The sequence below is a fragment of the Macaca fascicularis genome, chromosome 6 (genome assembly GCF_037993035.2).
Source record: "Macaca fascicularis isolate 582-1 chromosome 6, T2T-MFA8v1.1".
In the NCBI taxonomy this organism is placed as follows: domain Eukaryota; kingdom Metazoa; phylum Chordata; class Mammalia; order Primates; family Cercopithecidae; genus Macaca; species Macaca fascicularis.
This window is the reverse complement of record NC_088380.1, coordinates 81,133,602-81,150,148: the sequence shown is the minus strand read 5'-3', so window position 1 is coordinate 81,150,148 and position 16,547 is coordinate 81,133,602. Positions and strand designations below refer to the sequence as shown.

Sequence of the window (16,547 nt, the reverse complement as noted above, 5' to 3'; positions counted from 1 at the left end):
AAGCGCCCTTCCCTATCACAGACTGTTCTCCCGCGCCCTTTCCTGCGATCCCGCAGCGTGGGATCCTTCTTTGTACACACGTTCCATCTCTCCCTTTCCTTCTTTCCACCTCCAAACATCCCTTCCCACAGGGGATGAGGCGGGTGGTTTAGTCCATGCTCCGTCTATTCACCCAGCGAGCGTTGTCCCTAGAACTTAGTGCAAGGGGAGGGGTAGGGGTGGGCGTGGGGGTGGGGGTAGGGGTGGGTGCCCCATCGCAGAGTCCCGAGCGCTGGAGCTAGGCACTGAGGTGCGCGTGCAAACACACACACACACGTGTACACACACCCGAGGCTGGGGCTGCCGGCGACTCACTACTCGGAAGGGGAGGCAGCTTTGCAGCCACTAGAAGCATGAGGAGGAAAGCAGGGGCCCCACCGTCCACGCCGGGGAAGCGTGGAAAACACTAGGCGCAACAGGAGCCGGCGGAGCTGGCCCGACAGAGAAAACAGGTCCAGCTCCTGCTGAGAAGCACCAGGTAGACGCGAACAGCGGCTGTCTGTGGTCAATTATTATTAGGAATAATAAACCTGACAGTTACACTAGACGCTCGAGGTCCTTCCCGCCTGGAAAGGAAGGAGGTAGTTGGCACTAGGACACGGAGGGACTAAGGGCGAAAAGAAAAGAAAAAAAAAAAAGCCAGTCTAACACCTGGATGTCTGAAAGGGGGCCCTGGAGCCAGCTCTGGGCTTGTGCCCAGTGGCCGGGTGCCCAGGTGCGAGGGGGCGGCCGAGGGCTGCGCGGTCCCCCGTGCCGGGGGGCTCACCTGGCGCGCGCTGGGTGGGCAGTGCAGCTGGTCCATACCGGAGGCTGGCGGCTGCTGGGCGCCCTGGTGGTGTCGGTGCCCGGCGCCTTAGCCCCGCACAGAGGGCACCGACCAGTGCACCCTGCACCCCACTCCCCGGGCCTCGTGCCCACGTGAAGGCTCTTGTTGCTCCGTGGGACTCTGGCCGCTAGCCTGAGCCTCTGCGCCGCGCCTTCACTTTCCAGAGGCGTCCCCAGGCCGGCGGGTGCCTGGGTCCTAGCGCCCCTCCCGGGGTGTGGAGCCCAGACTTTGAGACCGCTGAGCTACTCCGCTCCGGGCAACACCTTCCCGGCCCCTCAAATGAAGTCCAGCCTCGCTGGAGCTGCCAAACCTGGAGCCTTTCTGGGGACTCAGGATTCGGGTTCCCAACGCCCCCTCTACAGGTCTCCACTTTCCTCTCGTTGGGCCTTTACCCCCAAGAAAATGCTGAAAGATCAGATTTGCCTGCATCCCTCAACTCACAATCATATACACTATAATTTTAAAGAGACTTTCAAGTTAGAGATATTGGTGTGTGTGTGTGTGTGTGTGTGTATGTGTGTGTGTATATATATATCTCACATCATATGTAAGAAAGACAGTTTTTCCTCCAAGTAAAAGAATGAATATGAAAATAACATCTCCTGGGTGCGGTGGCTCAGGCCTCTAATCCTCACACTTTGAAAGGCCAAGGCGGGAGGATCTCTTCAGGCCAGGAATTCAAGACCAGCCTGAGCAACATAAGGAGAAAAAACCTTGAAAAAAAATCTATTAGGGGCTGAAATTATCCCTCAGCCTTAATTGTAGGGACAATTTACAAACATGAGTCAAACACGGATCAAACCAAAGGTGCAGCTAAGCTTCTAGAGCTGCCCCCCCACCCAGCTCCCCTCCAATCTGTGTAGGTAGCTGGTATCACTAAATGTCCAAGCAGATACTATGAAGCTTTCATACACTTTCAGGAAGTAATACATTGTACCTAATTAAATGCCTCAGCCTTAAACGGTCCTGGCATCTTGCTTGAGGCCATTATCACGCCTGGCCCATACCTGGCTCCTCTGGGGTGGAGGGATTCCGAACAGAGGCCTCCAGAGCATTTGCAAGGCCTTTCCCTTGTCGGCTGCCCACAGTGCTGAATCAGCCCAGCCAAAACCAAGACCAACAACAATCTGTTCCTGCTGACTTTCTCATCCAGAGAGAAAGTCTCATTAGATGAGATTTCTAATGGCAGAAAAGAAAATCAAGTCATTTTTAGAAATAAAACAAGAGGAAAAATTATTATTTTTAACATTAGCCATAAAGGCCTACAAAAAGGCAGGAATTCAGTATGAACATGGCCTTCACCACCTTCTTCTAGGAACCCAAGCATTTTTTCACAAAAGCATTCCTCCATGTGTGGACAAACTTTAAGATGACTCCCAATGATCCCCATCACCTGGTGTCCATGCCCTTGTGTTGTCCCCCTCCCCTTGAGTATGGGTAGAACTTGTGACTTGACTTGCTGCCCACCTATGGAACAATGGCAAAGGGGACCAAATGTCACTTCATAGATTAGGTTATACAGTTTTGCTAGCAGAGGCTTTCTCTTGCTGGCTTTGATAAAGCATGCAGACATATTGGGGAGGCCCACCTGGCAGGGAACTGAGGGTGCCTTTGTTCAAGGGTCCTGGGTCCAACAAACTGAAAGGAGGTAAATTCTGCCAACAATCAGGAGAGCCTGAAAGTGAACCTTTCCCTAACTGAGCCTTGAGATGCAACTGCAGCTCCGGCTGAGATATTGATTGCCGCTTTCAGAGTAATCCTAAAACAGAGGATCTAGTAAAGACATGCCCAGGCTCTGACCCACAGAAACTGTGAAATAATAAATAAGTGTTGTTGTAAACCACTGAATTTGTACTTTGTTATGTAGCAATAGCAAACAAATATACTTTGTCCTTCCACAGAAAGAAAAGTGAGGCAAAGGGGGGTTAGGTAGAAGGGCCAAGGTGATTTAAATTAACGGCATGATCTATCATTCTTTCACATCATAGTATTTTTAGGCCTGGGTAGACAAGGAAAAGCAGAACAGCAAAGAAATCAGAAAGTAAAGCATCAAGTGCAGGTTGAGATTTGTGGAAGGTAAAGCAAGGCAAAAGAAAAACTTTAATAAAGTCTGATGCAAAAACAACCCAACAGGTTAAAGGACAGTTTGAAAAACTCAGGGTACACTGACCCAGGTTAAAAATAAATGTTTTCTGAAAGAAAAATAAGTAAGTTAAAAGGAAAATAAAAAAGACAAAAACAACAACAAAGAGATGATGAGGAAGGATAAAGGCACCAAATCCTCTGATTCCTCTTCTCACTATGTATAAAAGAAAAAGGAAAGCCATACTATTCACTCCCAAGAGAGTGAGGATTTTCCAGAAGAGCCAGTTAAGAAGTACTAGGAGGATGTCTGCTTAGTACATGTCTGTGGCAACTGGGAGTTTGTCTATTTTTTACCGAGATATTGCATAAAAATTGACAGTATCTTCAAACCACTAGCCTGAGTTCTGATGGTTTGCACATACAGTAGTCCCCACTTATCCACAGTTTAAGTTTCTGCAGTTCAGTGACCCACAGTCAACAGTGGTCCAAAAAGATTAAATAGAAAAATTCCAGAACAAACCATTGATAAGTTGTAAATTGCATGCCATTCTGATAACATCTAGAGGTGTCCTGCTTCCATCCTGCCCAGAATAGGAATCGTCCCTTTGTCCAGTGTCTCCATGCTATATCCCCTACCTCCACCACATCCCTGTGAGTCACTGAGTAGACACCTTGACTATCAGTTTTCCTGTTGTGGCATTCCAGTGCTGGTGTTCAAGGCACCCTTATTTTATTTAATAATGGCCCCAAAGTGCAAGAGCAGTGATGCTGGCCATTCTATATACCAAAGAGAAGCTGTAATGCACTTCCTTTAAGTGAAAAGGTAAAAGTTCTTGACTTAATAAGGCAATAAAAAAAATTGTATGTTGAGGTTGCTAAGACCTACAGTACGCTAAGATATTTTGAGAGCTAGAGACCACATTCACGTAATTTTTATTACAGTCTATTGTTATAATTGTTTTATTTTGTTATTTGTTATATTGTCACTCTCTTACTGTGCCTAATTTACAAATTAAACTTTATCATAGGTATGTACGTATAGCAAAAAAACATAGTGTACACAGGGTTCAGTACTATCTGTGGTTCCAGGCAGCCACTGGGAGTCCTGGAACATATCCCTTGTGAATAAGGGGGAGATACCGTATTTGTTAGGTTTTAAGTGTCTTTGGATGCCTCATGTTTAAACATGGTTTTTTTTCCTCCACTCCTGCTATCATACAGCGAAACAGAGCCCAACACTTAACCCGCTGGATATTTATCACCTACCATGCACCTTGAAGAGACTATGGAGTGGTAGAAGATTTTAAAAGAGGAAACAAGAAGGGAGAGAGAAAGAGGAAGAAGAAAGAAAAAGAAGGGACAGGAGGAAGAAAGAGAAGGAAAGGGAACTGAAGCAAAGGGAAGGAAGAAAAGAAGGAAAAGAGAAAAGAAACCAAGGCACAGAATTCCAAGTCTAGCTGGGGGTGGGGCTGGGGTATCTAAAATTGCACACTGAAGCTCTGCTCTCACGATCCCCATGGCCTCCTGGATAACTCCAAGTATGAGTTCCATCAATATCACACAATGAAAGCTTCTGAACCATAAAGCATCATCTCCCTACCAAATCTGATTCCTAGTGGTTCATGCTACTAGCAACTCTCCAAATTCAAACCATGGCCATCTGTTCTTCTCCCTTGTTCTCCATATCAACCAGCCACCGCTTCCATTACTGCGTCACTGCTCTCTGTCCGTCCCTTTGCACCCCTACCACCAGGAGGGAAACAGGCTCAGTGTGGGCCCCTGTCCTCTCCCTCTGGACCAACCCAGGCGAGTAGGTAGTAGCCAACATGACATCATCCAACTGAGATGTGCCAAAGAATCCACCCTCCTCCTGCTCATGCCCATGAATATCTCCTCCACCCACATTTGACAGGGCTTGAAATGTCCTTAAAATGTTTTTTTTTTAATTGCTTCGGCATTGCTCTATCCTTAAGTTTAAAAACTGTAAATGTTTCTATTTTGCAGTAACTCTTTGTGCCTTTAAAACCTTCATAAGACTCTGTTGATCACTCTCTTCTTCCTACACTGCTTCCTTGGGAAGGGTAGACAGTGCTGGGGTGATGGAAAAGGGCAGCAAAAGCAACTTCACCCCATTCACAGCTTTGCCTATGGTGCTGCACGTCTAGTTGTTTGGAATACGAGTGGGAGTGAGGTGGCTTTCACGTGACTGGTGGCTAGTTGGTTTCTGGTCACCCTGGATGTGCAGTGGAATCTACCTGCTTCCAATGTATAACTCAACAAGCAAAGATATGGGAAAAGAAGAAAATAGTTTTCTAAGAGGAAACAAATAGAAGCCCAACCATTCAGGACTGCAAGAGCAGCAGTTATCTACTGATAACCCCATTCTGGTTTCACTGATGAGGTTAAAACAAATGGGATGCACCATTTAGGTTCTCTTGAACAGGTTTTCAGTTTTTCTTCTTCAAAGATTGAAGATGTTGATGACGCTAACAAGCTAACATATATAGGTATGTGTGTATCTATATATATAGATACACACATTTATATACATGCATATATATAAATCAGTGGTGAGGTATTTTATCACAGAGGCAAATTTATGCAATTATATATTCATTCATTGACTCAACAAATATTTTTGAGCAACTACTATATGCCAAGAATTATTTTAGGTGCTGAGGATAGATCTGTAAGATAAATTTGTAAGATGAATCCACACTTGTCATGATGCTTACATTCTAGTGGAGGAAGAGAGACAATTAGCAAGAAAAGAAAATGATCATTGTATCATGATCTGAAGATAATAAGACAACTTACTGTAATAGAGAGAAGCTGAGGTAGAGTCCACTTTAGTTTGGAAAGCCAGAGAAGGCTTCCCTGGGAGGGGACATTTAAACTGGCATGTGAATTATCCCAAAGGAGCTGGAAATGCAAATATCTGGGGAGAATAGGATTCTAGGGAAGGGAATTGCAAATGCAAAATCCTTAAGGCAGGAAAAAGCTTGGTGAGTTCAAGGAAGCGACAAGAGTCCAGGCCAGGGAGGAGGCCTTGGGAGAATTTTAAGCAGAGAAGAAACACAACATAATTTGCTTTTTGAAAATTCCTCTGGTCCCTGTGTGGAGAATCAATTCTAGGGATGAAGGGTGGAAGCTGCTAGGGCAGGAAGATGTCAGAGCCATCCACATGAGAGATGGGGGTTACTAGGGAGAAGGCAGTGGAGATAGATAGAAAGGGTCAGGTTCAGGATGCATGAATTTTGAATGCAAGGTTGACAGGACCTGTGATGGGTTGGATGTGGGGAATGGAGTACGGAGAAGGAAAAAACAAGATAACCTCTAGGTTTTTGACCTGAGCTAATGGGTGGGCAGTAGCACCATTCTCTGAGACATGGGACAGGATCAGAAAAAGAATGGGTGGGAAATCAAGAGTTCTGCCTTGGCCTTGTGAAATAAGAATCTCTATTAGAGTGAAGATGTCAAAGAGGCAGCTGGATCTATGTGTCTGAGCTCAGTAGACAGGTCAGGGCTAGAGCCATAAATTTGGGAATCATTAGTATATAGATGCTACTGTGAGCTGTGGGGCTGGATGGGGTCACCTAAGGTGGCGGGGAGGAGGGGTGCCATCAGAAAGGAGAAGAGGGTGGAGAACCATACTTTGGGCCTGCCAACTCTTCAAGGTCATGCAGCAGAGGAGATACCAGCAGAGCCCAGGGAGCTGAGGCCCATGCGATAGGAGGAAAACCTGCTCAGTGAGAATGAAGCTGTTTCAATGACTTGTTCACTGATATGAAGAGCTAGAAAACGGAGAGCTCCTGAAAGATTTGACACAAGGAATAGACATGGAGATGTGTGCAGTATAAATAAAAACCTGGTGGTTGAGGGAAGCATATAGTGAAGACCAGTGGAGGAGAGAGAGATAATAACAATAATAATCCAGAAAGAGCTGATGAGAGCAGTGGCTTTGCGGATGGAAAAAAAAGGAAAGAATAGGAAAGGTATTCAGGGGTACGGTAGGACTTGGTAAGGGATCACATACATGAATGTGAGTGGGTGACTCAGTGGCTGTGAGTGGGGATGCCGCTACCTCCCATAAAAACAGAGACAGGGTGGGCAGGAACAAACACTGATGGGGAGAAGTTGTGAGTGTGTTGACACCCAGGAAGGATACCTAATAGGTAGGAGGAAACACAGGTCTACAAGTGAAGGGAAGTATTTGGGTGACAATTAAAAATTCATGCAGCATCAATATATAGGTAAGAGAGGAAGCTCTGAGACGGAGACCTACAGACCAAGCTTCAAAACAGACTACTGACCTTCAAGGGCTAAACAGAGAGTAGGACAAAGGAGACTTAAGCAGATGGCCGGAAGGTAAGAGAATCAGCTCTCAGGCCAGTGGTTGGTCCCAGCATAACTTCTTCCAGGCCAAGGACAGAGTGTGCTAATAGTAAAGAAATTCATCAAAAGTCAAAACGCCTTAAAGACTGCAAAATGGAGAGTTATTCCCTAACAGAAGTAATGTTCTCATAGAAAATAAAATGCACGCCACCCACCCTACCCCCACAAACACATATACACTTAACTCTGCTACACTTTCTAGAGCTAGAAGCATTTTTCTTACCTTTGAAAAATGAGATGGGGGGAGAAAGGGAGTAAATTAAAAAGCACTTCAATTTCCCAAATGTAACTAACAGTTAAAATGTATTTTCAGCAAATTTTCACAACTCTAGTAGGCTTTACATTAAAAAAGAGGGCAATATAGATAAATTAGGAAATATTTGCCCTTCCATCTTGACTCACATGCTATTCTCTATCTTCCCCTCTGTTTCTTCTCCCCAAATTGCTTTTTCCCCCCATTACTAGTCATAATACTCAAGTTAAATACATGAATATCCTAATTAACAAAACCTCTGAGAATGAAGCAATTTTGTAACAAAATTGCCAATATTTAAAAATCAGCCAATAACCACCTTCATAAGTCAGATGAATCAGTGTTAATATAGACCATGCAGATCAGTAACTTTCTGAGATCTTGTACCCAACTGTTGCTAAAGGCCAAAAAAACCAAACAAGCACAAATAAACCTCCTCACGTACTTTCCATTTGTTTGCAAAGAGTTGAAGATAAATAGTACTAATCCTCCAAAATATTCTGCAGTCAGATTTGTCTACAGGATCTCCAGCCTCTATTCCTGTACCTGTTGTCTCCTCTTTCCAACCCAGACACCCACGTTTGCTTTCCTGACCTCTCGTTCTCTTTCTCTGCCGAAAACTCTGGAGGAAGGAGCATACCCTCCGTGTGTTCACTGATTGGCTGATGGGACCACCTCTACATGCATTCACTGATTAGCTGATGAGACTCTAACCTACATATGTGTTTATTGGCTGAGTTATGGCACTCTGGTGTAACATGCATCCAAATCAAAGAAATGTGCATTACAAACCATTTGCTTACATACTTTTTGGGTGATGATGGTGGAGGGGTGAATGGCTGGTGGAGGGATGGAAGCCAGAAACAAGTAAAGAAGTGGGAAAGTCCTTCCATGCTCAACTTACCTACTCCGACACCCACTGCCTGTCCCAGGTTTCCTGTTGCTCCCACAGCAGCCTGTGCTCCCCGCAGTCAGCACTGGTACTGGTATTTCCTAATGTCTTATCTTTAGTTCCGACCAGACTAAGCTCCTTGAGGGCTGAGCCTGTTTATGTCTTATTTCTGAATTTCCAAACACAAAATCAGCACTCGATAAATTTTCACTGGATAAATAAATGGATGAATTAATTGAGGTTGGGATGTGTTACAATGTTGCTCTTTTAAGTGACTAGTTATGATTGAGGGACAGACTATCCTTTATCTCTCCATCAACATCAAATGTTCTTTGTTTCCTGAGAAGGGCTTAGAAGCTTTGGTGTAAAAGTTACTAGAAGCAGAATAACAAACACCGTCACTGTCTGCTTCTCCTAGGTCCAAGAACGTTAGCTCCTTACCCTAACTTTGCCTTCTCCTGTCCCAAGACTCCCAATTGCATATTTTATGTTGTTTGGTGCTCTTGATGTTTCATCAGTCAAGTTATTCAGACAAATGTTTATTATGGGTCTACTAAGGTTCAGGCTCAGTGCTGGCCAGTGAGGAGTCAACAATGAACAAACCCAGTCCGGTCCCTGGGTTCGCCAAGCTTGCAATCTAGTTGAGTTATTATCTTGTGAATTTTCTCAGTCAGAGGCTCCTTCACCATCCGTGCATTCATCTATCCATCCAATCGATTCCCTTTCTTTTTTTAATAAATAAATTGCTGAGAACAAGTTGGGTGTTTAGGACACACTTGTCAAACGAAGGCTGACTGTAGTTCGGGTTGTTTTGGCATTATAGAAATATTAAAACTAGAAAGGATTGTGCTGGAGAGGCTCTGTCTGCCCCTCCAGATCACCTCCATCCTTCCTCCCTCGTCCTGTGCCCTAGGAGTCTGACCTGTGGGGAATTCATCAGTGGGTCCCTGGCCCTCTGGCTTCCAGTCAGTCAGGTTCAGTCAATGAAAGGCACGAGCACAGGATGGCAAGCAGGGGCTGGAGCTGCATCCCTCCATGGCAACCCAGAAGTCTTTCCAAGTTCCAATGTCGTCTTCATCCCCTGCCCCATTACCACCTGCCTAGGGAGTGGAAACGGCTTCCTGGCTCTCACAAGTCCACAGACACTGCACCATTTTTTAACCCTGCCCACACCTGTGTAAATAAGCCCTCACCTGTTGTCTGAAGGGACTTGGACACAAAACCCATCTCTTGCAACCTCCAGATGTGGAATCATAAATTCCTGAAGAAAAGGGTCAACTTCCAATCTGTGGCTTTAGAGCCGCATCGTGATTTTACTACTCCCAGCATACACAGACTGATATTTTTTAAAATTTTCCTATGGGCCAGACAGAATTATGCCAGGATTAAGGTCAAGCCTGAGGTGCCAACTGAAACAAGTGTACAAGGAACCAAGTGACACATGCTTGGCATTTCAAATTCCGAGAAGCCACAGCCAGTGGAATGAAGTTCAAACTATGCTGTGAGACTGACATCCATCTATTTCAGTTCTTTCCCCAAGTCATACCCCTAAATAGGACAAAGTGCCATTTCCAAGTGACCTCAAGTTTCCCACCTGTTTTGTTCACAAACTTCCATCTGCCTGGAATACCTCCCCAACGCTTGTTTCTGTTAAGTCCAATCCCTTTCCACGCTACAAGGCCTATGCAAATGAATTCTCCTTCATAAATGACCAAGCTTTCTCCCATTATTTCAATCAGAAAATAGCTTGTTTTCCTCTAGATACTTGGAGCATTTTGTTTGTACTCACCCATATCATAGACTTCTGATTTGTGTTAGAATTATTTGTGTTCAGGTATTTTTCTCACTCCCAAGCTTTGAAGAGTCCTGAAGTCAAGACAACGTCTTACATCTTTTTGTTTACCCTGATGGACTATTACAGTGCTTCAAAAATTGAAATTCCTAACTAAATGTTTGTTGACTGACTAAATAAATGAATGAGTGAATTAGCAACCAAAGTTATTTTTTCTTGGGACAGTGATATAATTTCTTCTGAGTCTCAGAAGACCAAACCATATTTCACATATTTATCTAGAAATAGCAAATTCGTAAAAGCAAATGGCACTATATTTGAGGAGAAATATTTTCAGATTGTTTCCATATGTGTTTCTATATATATCAGCTTATGCAATATTTTAAATCAAATTTAACACCATGTGGCCATGTATCTCCTAGAAACTCATAACGATGATTTAGTTCAGAGCTTAAAACAATAACAAGAAAGTTCTTAAAGGAGATGTGTTCATTTATCCTCAGTCCTGCTTATTCTCTAGAAGTTTCCTTTCCAGGCTTGGCTCAGATGTCGCTTTCTATCTGTGACCTTCTCTGACATCCCCAGGCAGAACGGCTCCCTCTCCCGAGTTTTTCTTGCCCTCTATGTAGATTTTTGTTGTGGCTTTTATCCCACTGCTCTGTGGTTAATTATGTGTCAAGCTCACAGTGAGACCATCAGCTCCTTAAGAGAAGGGACCCAGTCTTGTTCACTTTTGTCTTCCCAAACTTAACATTGTACCTGGCACAGAGTAAGCACTCAATAAATGCAGTCTGAAAGGAATTGATCTAATGCCAACTGTGCACTCTGGCTCCAAAAACCTAATCCATGCTTCCTTTGGTTTAAAAACCTGAGACATTTATCAGTTGGGTATGATGGAGGAAAACACATACATGTCCAAAACTGCTCTTAGGAAGTGGCATCCAGATTTCTTAGCTATAGCCATCTACTCAACAGGACCCCAGTTCAGGTCTCAGGGGTGACCTCCACATTAACCCTTTTTGCTTGCAGGTGCAGGATAGCACCTCAGCACCAATTCAGGAACATGTCTTCATATAGCTAAAACAGGGAACTTGAGATAGAGCCGTGTTTCAAGTCAGGGAGGAGAGAAAACTACAGTGCACTGAGCATTTACTCTGCGCTCAGCCCTTTGCCTACCTAATCCCTTTCAGCACTCACACTATCCACAGGGTCGGCACAGTTTGATTAGCCCACGCTGCAGTAGCACACCTCCGGGGCTCAGTGGAACTATTCTTCTTCGACACACTACAACTGGAGGTGGCTTCGTTGGAGTGATTTTCAGGATGGCGATGAGGGTCACGTGTATCTCTCAGATTACCTCAAGCCACACGGCTGCCAATCCGCTGTCTTCCAGACACGCAGGCCTTTCCATTCCCTGCGGCCACCAAACTCCTTCTCAGCTCGGGTATTTGCACATGCTTCTGCTGCTGCCTACTCTGACCTCCTCTCCCACTCTCTTTCCATGGCTACTTCCTATTTGCTCTTTAGGCCAGTAGTTCTCAAAGTGTGGTCTCCAAATAGCAGCCTCAGTGTCACCTGGAACTTGGAAACACAAATATTTGGGGTCCACCTCAGACGCTGGGAGTGAGCCCTTGAAACCTGTGTTTTAACAAACCTCCAGGTGATTGTGATGTACATTAAAATGTGAGAAGCACCATTCTAGGCTTTATGTGTACTTCCACAGAGGGGCTTCCTAGCCCCCACCTCTCGAAGCTGAACTATGCCATTATGCTGTCTCATCTTATCAATAAAACACAGGTCTGACTGTGTTGGTGCTATGGGAAACCCTTTGTTTACAAAAGCAAGCAAAAAAAACCCAAACACAACCACCAAGGTAAATGTAGTGAAAACTTACTGACACCCATGTCTAAATATCCTGGAAGATTTCAAGTGACAGGAGCTGGCACTGTGCCAACTCTCAGGGTGTGGCTGTCCTTGTGTTTCTGGGATTTTTTGAATCTCCAGACTGTCGGTTTTACTAACTTGGAAGGCCCGAGGCCTCTCTTATCAGACCTCTGCATCAGAATCCTGAACGACAAATGTCTTCTGAACTAAGTACAAGGAAGTCAAGATTTCTCTGGAGTTAGAGGCTGAAAAACATGATTGCAAACCTGGTGAAAAGAGGCCCTACTGAAATCATGGCAGGTCTGCAGGGGCCAGGTGGAGCTTCCATTTCAGAGTGGGAGGAGGGACCCACGTTAGAAAGGCTGTGTCTGGACCTGAAGCCATGGGGAGTAATGGAGGGAGGCTGTTGATGGAGCTGAGGCCACTAGTCTGCCAGCAAAGGAAGGAGCTGCGGTAAAGCCCACTCTGTCACTTGCTGAACACACACATCATTCTCTTCCCCATCACAGGCACACCCCTAAAGGCTGCTTCTGCAGAAGGGATATGACTTGCCTTCACCCCAACATCCCTGACTTGCCATTCCATCCAGATCCAGCTCTGTTCCTGAATCTGCCCTGCCTCAGAGGGGCAGGAGGAGTCGGGTCCCACCAGGGCACAAGTGGCAGAGCGGCCCCTGCACAGGCAGTTCTGGGTCAGGGAGCTGGAACCACGCTCCTGGTGCCAGAGCCCAGTTTCATCCCCAGACGGCAGCCGGGGCTCTGTGCCAGGGCTGCCGTGCAGCCTCGCTGCTCCCTGGCCTCCCTCCAGCCCCCGTGCCCGGAAGGAACAGCCTGACACAAGTGAAGAGCGGGTAACTGGATGCTTCCAGCTCTGACTTCTCGGGCTGCCACGCCCTGTCGGAGTGTTACTCCTTTGCTCTGTTCCACAGTTAATTTAGTAATTTGAGGGAAGAGGGGCAGGAGGAAGATAGATATAGACTCTTATATCATCCCTGTCTTCAAATTTAAAATACTGTTTTCCAGGCTCAGGCACAAAATTACTTGTCTTCACTTGGTTCCCAACAGAGGAAAAAATACAATGGAAAATTAGATCCTGTGTCACAGTGTCATGGGTATAAATAAAATGAAAGGCTAGCTTGACGTCAGCAGTGAGGATTCTCACATTCCACTTCACTTCCTCATCATCAAACATTTGGCTCATGTTACCCCCTTGTGTGGTGGAAGCCAACTAGTGTAAATGGGTGGGGGCTCTGTGCTGTGGGGACTGTGTTTCTCCCTCAAGACGCCCCGGGAGTCCTGGGCACACAGTCCCACAGGGTGGGCCTCACTCCCTGGGCTGGGTGTTTTCTGGGTTTGAGGTGACATTCCTAGCAAATGTCACAATCCATTCTACTCATCCCCTCGATTTCCCCAAGTCTCTATTTTTCCACTCAAATTTTCCTGCTCAGGAGCAGCCAGCTTGTCTCTTCCCCAGACTTCCTGAGCATACACTGAGGGGACATTTCTCTTCCTGGAGAGGAGAAAGGAGGATGCAGGAGGGAGGAGCCGCGTGCCCCCTTGCACAGGAAGGGGCAGGTGTGGAAAGACTCCACTGTGCCCTCAGCATCGACGTGCCCTGGAAAGTGCTGTGCACATTGGCCAGGGTGTGTTGATGCATATTCTATACACAATCGAAACTTGGAACTATTTAAACAAACCCTGTGGTAAATAATTTTGTAACGCAAACACTCCCCAACAGATTCTTTTTTTTTGTAAATCTAGCTATTCCTCTATTGGGTTTTTCTCAAAGTGTTAAGCACCCCTGTGCCCCAAAGCCAAAAATAGACATGGTCTGGTGTACAACCCAATGCATCTTTATCATTAAGAGGCATCTGACTTCAAAGAATGCTGAGGAGTGTTGACAAGCAGGGCCACACTTATGAATACACCAATAACTGTTAATGCAATACAGGAATTAGAGCCTGCCATGACCTGGTTTAATGTCTTGGCGCTTAGAGCCATGTCACTGGATCTAGGAGAGTTGTGGAGTCTCTTCCCAATTCATATGAAGCCAGGCAAACTTTCAGAGGTTAAATCTTTGTTTTGAAATCACTACATCCAACAAATATTTGTGAACCCTACTTTGTGCTAGGGACCAATGTGGTGCCGGGTATACAGGAATGGAGATGATCAACTTCTGTGGCCAACTCCAGTCCAGATAGGGAAGGATGTGCTAGTAGTGTAGGGAAGACAGTAGTCTTTGGGGTCCAGTAGATAAGTTTAATACAGTTCTGTCTCTTCCTGGCTGTTTGACTTTGGGCTTGTTACTCAGCCTCTCTGTATGACAAAGTTGCCTACCTGAGAGGTTTGCGAGCTTAGTGTGAGATAACCAACATGAGGTGCTTCGCAGGGTGCCCGGGCCCTGACAAGTCCTGGTAAGTGCTCAGCAGCGCAGGCTCTTTTCCTGCCCTCTTCTCCAGAGTTGCATCTGCTGCCTAGAAAAATATATAAAAATAGAAAAGAAAATGACTGTTGCATATACACACAAGGGAGTGTACATTCTCTCATCCTACCCTACACACACTTGCACACGTGCACATGCTTTAGCCTGGCCTTAGATAGGCATGATTATTCCAGGCCAGAGATCACAATGTTATTTTTAGAACGAAATTTCTAACTCTGCTTCCACTCAAGGAGAAGTATATTGGGTTGAAAATGGATCGAAATGACATTTGGTCATTTTCCTCTGTGTGTGTACTCACTGGGGCAGGATTTAGTAATGCCTAGACCGCAGGCCCTTCTCATTTTGTATCTCATTATGGTACTGAAAATGACCCGGTGGCCTGAATTCTGGGAGACCTATTTTAGATGATGTGTTTGCATGACCACAGAAGGTTGTTTTGTTGTTGTTGTTGTTTAATCTTTATCAAAAGAATCTCATGAAGAAATGTTGTTCTTCAAGAATTGTGCCAGGACTGGCCCAGGGCACAATTGTGAAGTGCAGAGAGTTTCCATCATTTCTTCTGCTTCTCCTCTATCTAAGCACTGAGCATCCAAATGCCACAGCTGGCTTCCAGAACCTTCTATGATAATATCTTATCTATTCTGATATAATTCAAGCTCTTATTTTATTTTATTTTTTTTTGAGACGGAGTCTTGCCCTGTTGCCCAGGCTGGAGTGCAGTGGCGTGATCTCGGCTCACTGCAAGCTCCACCTCCCAGGTTCACGCCATTCTCCTGCCTCAGCCTCCTGAGTACCTGGGATTACAGGCGCCCGCCACCACGCCCGGCTAATTTTTTGTATTGTTAGTAGAGATGGGGTTTCACCGTGTTAGCCAAGATGGTCTCGATCTCCTGACCTCATGAGCCGCCCACCTCGGCCTCCCAAAGTGCTGGGATTACAGGCGTGAGCCACCGCGCTCGGCCTCTTTTTTTTTGGAGGCAGTCTCACTCACGATCTCAGCTCACTGCAACCTCTGCCTCCTGGGTTTGTGATTCTCCTGCCTCGGCCTCCCAAGTAGATGGGATTACAGGCATGCACCACCACACCTGGCTAAGTTTTATATTTTTAGTAGAGATGCGGTTTTGCCATGTTGGCCAGGCTGGTCTTGAACTCCTGGCCTCAAGTGATCCAGCTGCCTTGGCCTCTCAAAGTGCTGGGATCACAGGCATGATCCACCATGCCTGGCTAAGTTCTTATCTTTCTTATACCTCAAAACTCGCCCTTCCTATAATCCTTCCAATATCCGCAAGATGGATATGGTTTAGCCCATGAGTACAGTGGAATTTTTATGCCAGTAGGGAGAAGTTTTTTGTTTTTTTGTTTTTGTTTGGTTGTTGTTGTTGCAGTTGTTGGTTAGAGAAGCCCTATTTTCTGTCTTAGACCTATTTTAGGGCACTTATCGTGCTGGGGAGAGAATGAAATAGGCAGGAGCCTTATAAATCCATAGAGGTTAGATGTTCCACCCACACACTCAGCACTTTCTTCTTTTCCTTTGGACCCAGTGCTATGCTCAAGCAGGCCTGTAGTGGTTCATGAGAGCTGAGTATGAAAATTTCAGGAATTTTTCAAAATGGTTGTTAGACACTGTCATTTTAAAAAATTAAATTATAGAGGCAAGTAATTAAATTATATTGAAAACAAAAGTAATCAATACTTAAACCCCATCACTGCCTAATTATTTTTTTATACTTTCTCTTATCAGTGCACTTGAAGAGATTTGTCTCTGAGATTTGTATGGTGGGACTATTGTATATGGTGTGTGACTGCACATCTCTTTCCAACTCCATGTTCAGTGACATCACGCTGGTAGCTTGAACTCAGACATGGTGGGAGCATTTACACCAGAGAACTTGTCTAACACTGTAAATCAGGGCTTTATTTACTACCCTTTCTCCTACCA

The 16,547-nt window shown here is 45.3% G+C and overlaps 1 protein-coding gene across 12 annotated transcripts in view; it reads right to left on the bottom strand.

Annotated features, from left to right (window-relative positions):
- PDE8B (phosphodiesterase 8B) overlaps positions 1 to 16,547 on the bottom strand; it is a 343,965-nt gene that overhangs the window by 241,089 nt on the left and 86,329 nt on the right. For 8 of the 12 annotated variants that reach the window (XM_005557214.4, XM_073993658.1, XM_045393904.2 and 5 more), the window contains exon 1: positions 806 to 987. In XM_005557214.4, coding sequence (XP_005557271.1) covers positions 806 to 841 — 36 coding nt within the window. In that variant the 5' untranslated portion in view covers positions 842 to 987. Of the gene's footprint in view, positions 1 to 805; positions 988 to 14,502; positions 14,640 to 16,547 lie in introns of those variants that run through there. The other 4 variants (XM_073993663.1, XM_045393903.3, XM_073993660.1 and 1 more) reach the window with 1 other exon arrangement.